Source organism: Ostrinia furnacalis, unplaced genomic scaffold (genome assembly GCF_004193835.3).
Source record: "Ostrinia furnacalis isolate ACB-3 unplaced genomic scaffold, ASM419383v2 OfSCF4122, whole genome shotgun sequence".
NCBI lineage: Eukaryota > Metazoa > Arthropoda > Insecta > Lepidoptera > Crambidae > Ostrinia > Ostrinia furnacalis.
Window position 1 is genome coordinate 829297 of NW_021134361.1, and position 5586 is coordinate 834882.

The window sequence follows — 5586 nt, forward strand, 5'->3', positions numbered from 1 at the left end:
ACGAATAAAACTCAAAAGCTAAGTAATTTTATCTATCTTATTCTTTGGTTTCGATCCAGATTTCCAGTGGTAATTAAACATTCTGAATAAATTAAATACAGAAAAGTGGCTAGTTTTTGAGTTCACTGAAAAATTACCACGGTGAAATATTGACTAGTCATTACTTATTGCACGGCGACTGGCGCTAACGATAGCGCTAATGACTATGTTTAAAAAATAACACAATACAAGAGTTGTTTAACGACAGGATGGAAATGGCTCGTTATCTCGTTCAACTGGAACGATGCGGGTCCCGCACGTGAACGCAGCACTATACGGTTTAATGAACGGCCAGCGATGGCGGCCGAGTGCGGCGCGAGCACGGTGCGCAGTCGGCCTCGAGCTCCGGGCGGCGCGCGCGCAACCACGCCACTCAGTGAAAGGCGCATGACTCACACCTGCCGCCATGAACGAGTACGCCGAGTACGACTGGAAACTGCACCAGATGCAGAATGAACGCCTCTGTGAAGTCGCCAGGAAACGCCTCACCGACGGCGACAAGCAACGAGCACTCGACGGCCTGAAGGAAGCCGTCGATTCTAGTCTCAACCTCGCCCTCCGCGACAAAAGCCGGTGCCAAGACGACAACTTCCTGCGGCGGTTTCTATACGCGCGTAAACACGATGTGCAACAAAGTTTCGAGCTGCTAGTGCGATATCATCAATTCAGGCGCGATCATCCAGAGCTCTGGGCTCCTGCCGATGGCGGCGTGCTGCGGGCGTTGGCGGACGGGCTCCCCGGCGTGCTGGCCGATCGTGACCGGCGCGGGCGCTGCGTGCTCATCATGTTCGCCTCCAACTGGACGCCTCACGCCTGCTCCCTGCTCTCCGTGCACCGAGCTCTCCTCCTCACCCTGGAACGAGCACTTGACGATGTTCAAAACCAAGCCAACGGCTTTGTGATCATCGTGGACTGGACTGAATTCACCTTCAAACAATCGTGTAGCTTACAAGCAAAAATGCTAAAGCTGATGATCGACTGCTTAGAGGACTGTTTACCCGTGCGGTTCAAAAGTATACACTTTATAGGTCAACCGTGGTACGTGGAGACAGCGTTGGCCGTTACAAAACCATATCTGAAGGCGAAAACGCGGGAACGGATAATATTGCATGGCAACAACTTATCAACGCTGCACGATTCCCTTCCCTTGGATATTCTTCCTGCTGAATTGGGAGGAGAAGGCCCTTCGTACAATTCAGAGCGGTGGTTGCAAGAGTTCTGTCGAGGAGACAGTATATGCCCCACGCCTGTTGCACCTACGGCTACAGCTGCCCCGGTAGAGAACGACCCTCCTTGTGCCAAACTGGACAAAGCTTATAAACAAAAGGACAATCCAAATTTCTCGTTCCATGGAAATGAGAAAAGTGCAAAATCAGAGTTATTGCGTGATAAAGATTGACCTTATATCTATCGTTGATCGCAACGTGGAAAATGGACAGCTCCAAGGCTGGTCACGGTTCCGTCCCCGCGCATCGCTGCAATACGTGCTGTGGGCGCATTTTGTGATATCGAGTGTATTGTTTATGCTAATTTATTGTCTAGAGACTGTAGGAGGGTTAACGCCTCACTAGAAAGCGGTATGAATATGAGTAAGTGCATTTATATGGTCTCGGATTGGAGCATCGCTCGGATCGTTAGTATTCGTTTCGGTTGGTGGCCATCTAATTAGTGAGTCAGCCAGGTTTTATGGCTGGCGGGTGGGAGGCATCCCCCGCGCTGCGCCGGCGCATGTAACGGTGCCGAGCTCTCGATTCGCGCATCCGTCCGACTCGCAGGCGCTGGATTCTGCTCAACCGATGCATCTTTGTACATCGCTCTCAGCTTCTGTGTTACTTTACTCTTTTAAGTATTTATTTATAATCTAACCAGTACTTGTAGTGAAAATAATATCTCATTATGAAATAGATACATAGTAGCTTTGAACATGAGGCTTGCTGCGCATTTACTATTACGTTAAGTCTATGTTTGGAAAATAATACCACGCTGATGCGAAATATTTTAATAATAAGTATCTATTGTATTCCACTCTAATAACGTCATACCTACGTCCCGTGTATTGTGTTATTGTACCATCGCAGTTGATATTTTAGACTGTCCTATTGTAAATTTATTGAGTGCTGCTTAATGTCAAAATGTATTTAAAGCTCTCACATCATCGACTTATCAAGCTCTCTCCTAGTTTAAAAGTCCTAATTTATTTTCTTGTATCATCTCAAAATTGTAAATAGACATACGACTGCTGTGACATTAGACAATAATAAGATAGTTCCAACAAAATAATTCTAAGAAACTTTTTGTGTCAGTGATTGAACTGAACTTGATGTAAATACGCAAACAATTTTGACTGAAAAGTTCTTATAAATTGATATTATAATTTACAATAAATATTGAATGTAACTAGATGACTTCGTTTTATTTATGGTAGAATACATAACACTTAGTTATACTTAAACTGATGTAATGTCTGCCCTTGAAGCTGATCCAGATATGACTCAGAAGTCAGATGACTCTAATGCATTCGCAAAGGTTTATGTAAACCAGTTTGGCAAGAGGTACCTAATGATGCTAATCGAGCACATCGATCGGAAGAGTAAGTACACGAAGACATGAGTCACGGGATTGCCAACCTCATACGAATAACAATATTAAGGAGGTCCCAAGAATAATAGTCTGTAGTTGGAAGTCATTCAAGCGCGACATTATATTATAGTCTAAGATCCCGCTATACAACGACCTTCACCGAGATGCTTATTTGATGAAACATATTTTATATTCAATTTAACATGTCAATAATTATATTGCTTAAGGGTTGCCTAATAAATTTCAGTCCAGGATATGATTAATTAATCATTAAAAAAAGTTTTATTTTTAAATATTTCATCGGTTTGATTATTAAACAAACTCCATACCAATCGAAAGTATGAAGCCCATAGAATATGCAAACGTTAGGTTGCCTATTCTTTTCCAGTCATAACTCTCGGGTTGCCAGGTATAAACAGGTAAATTATAGAGCATTTTGCATCGGTCTGATAATTTAATCAAATATAAATGAAAATAAAGATTATTTCATTATGAACACGGTGGTATAGGGTTGCCTGCGAAAAATCAGTCCTGAATGACGGTTGTCGAATTTTGTAAAGTGAAATTAAAACTGAAAGGTGACATTTTTCGAGTAGTTGGCAACATTTGGGAAAGACGAGTTGTATGAGGCGTTTGTGTGTCTTGTCAAGAGGTGTCGCTTGGGTGAAGAAATTTCTCCAGTGTTGCCATGCTTTCGGAGATTTGGTCCAAAAATGTCGAAAGTGGAAATAACGACTTCCGGTCAAAAATTTGGATGACGCCTCCTGCAAAAGGGTCGTACAAATGACATTTGACCATTTTCATCTCGATCACCTGGCAACACTTGCAGCTATGGGGAAAAGTATTTTTTTTCGACATGGGTGTCTTTAAAGTTAAGGACGGACAGAAGGAGATATGGCAGAAAAAATCCAAAAATGGGGTTTGGTCGGTTATACGACCCAAATTATGGGAAAAATCCGAAAATTCAGAAAATCAAGATGGCGACCGAGTGAGCGGCCATTTTGTAAAAAGTTTCAGATTTCTGATTTTTCAAATGCATTTTTTGGGCAGTTGGCAACATTTGGGAAACTCGAGTTGTATAGAGCGATTACGTAGTTTGCTAAGGAGTATCGTTTGGAAAAACAACATTTTCCAGTGTTGCCATACTTTGAAAGATTTGGTCAAAACATGTAAAAAATGGAAATAACGACTTTTGGTCCAAAATTTGGATGACGCCTCCTGCAAATAGGTCAAACTAATGACATTTGACTATTTTTATCTCGATTACCTGGCAACACTGGCAGTTACGGGGCCACAAAATTTTGGGACTTGGGTGGTTTTAAGGAATTGTTTCACGGGATTGGTTTAAGTTAGAAAAAAAGTAAAAATGGGTTTCGGCGCGGAAAATGGTCTAGATTAAGCGAAAAATGCAATAAGTATGGCAACACTGGAAAATGTTGTTTTTCCAAACGATACTCCTTAGCAAACTACGTAATCGCTCTATACAACTCGAGTTTCCCAAATGTTGCCAACTGCCCAAAAAATGCATTTGAAAAATCAGAAATTTGAAACTTTTCACAAAATGGCCGCTCACTCGGTCGCCATCTTGATTTTCTGAATTTTCGGATTTTTCCCATAATTTGGGTCGTATAACCGACCAAACCCCATTTTTGGATTTTTTCTGCCATATCTCCTTCTGTCCGTCCTTAACTTTAAAGACACCCATGTCGAAAAAAAATACTTTTCCCCATAGCTGCAAGTGTTGCCAGGTGATCGAGATGAAAATGGTCAAATGTCATTTGTACGACCCTTTTGCAGGAGGCGTCATCCAAATTTTTGACCGGAAGTCGTTATTTCCACTTTCGACATTTTTGGACCAAATCTCCGAAAGCATGGCAACACTGGAGAAATTTCTTCACCCAAGCGACACCTCTTGACAAGACACACAAACGCCTCATACAACTCGTCTTTCCCAAATGTTGCCAACTACTCGAAAAATGTCACCTTTCAGTTTTAATTTCACTTTACAAAATTCGACAACCGTCATTCAGGACTGATTTTTCGCAGGCAACCCTATACCACCGTGTTCATAATGAAATAATCTTTATTTTCATTTATATTTGATTAAATTATCAGACCGATGCAAAATGCTCTATCAATTTACCTGTTTATACCTGGCAACCCGAGAGTTATGACTGGAAAAGAATAGGCAACCTAACGTTTGCATATTCTATGGGCTTCATACTTTCGATTGGTATGGAGTTTGTTTAATAATCAAACCGATGAAATATTTAAAAATAAAACTTTTTTTAATGATTAATTAATCATATCCTGGACTGAAATTTATTAGGCAACCCTTAAGCAATATAATTATTGACATGTTAAATTGAATATAAAATATGTTTCATCAAATAAGCATCTCGGTGAAGGTCGTTGTATAGCGGGATCTTATACTATTACAAGTATGTTGCTAGTTGCTACTCTCAGTAATGTTTATGATGATGAGCTCAATGTGACTTTGGGCAATAGTGATTTTATATGAGTGGGCGCGACGAAAAGTGTTATTAAAGCTAATGAAAATTAGAAAAAGATGAAAGATCATAAAAGTGTATCTAAGCACAAATACTGAGTTATTTTAAAAGAAACAACTCAAACAACAAAGAACAGGCAAATTGAATAGAAAAATGGGATATTGAAAGGAGCATGTTTTTGCTGGTTTTCCTTAATATCAACAGAGATGCTTCGTTGAAAATATTGTTATTTTTCTTGCGGTATTGGACTACATCACACCTTTGTAAACAGTATAAGCATCAAGAAACGTTTTGTATAACGTCAAACTCTAGGTGCGCAAGAGGTGATGGCAGGTCACGGTGTTAAGTGCACACTAGAAACATAATTGCCGTGTTTATTACTCACAACTGGAATATTAATAAACAATTATTATTTTACGTGTAAAAACACTTTAAATAACTGTGTAAAACCGAAAAA

General features: G+C 40.5%; 1 protein-coding gene across 1 annotated transcript; it reads left to right on the forward strand.

The window, feature by feature from the left end:
• Positions 1-322: 322 nt before the first annotated feature.
• On the forward strand, positions 323-2441 carry LOC114358835 (clavesin-2). The gene has a single exon (XM_028312906.1). The coding sequence runs from the start codon at positions 446-448 to the stop codon at positions 1436-1438; it is 993 nt and encodes a 330-aa protein (XP_028168707.1). The 5' UTR covers positions 323-445; the 3' UTR covers positions 1439-2441.
• Positions 2442-5586: the final 3145 nt, after the last annotated feature.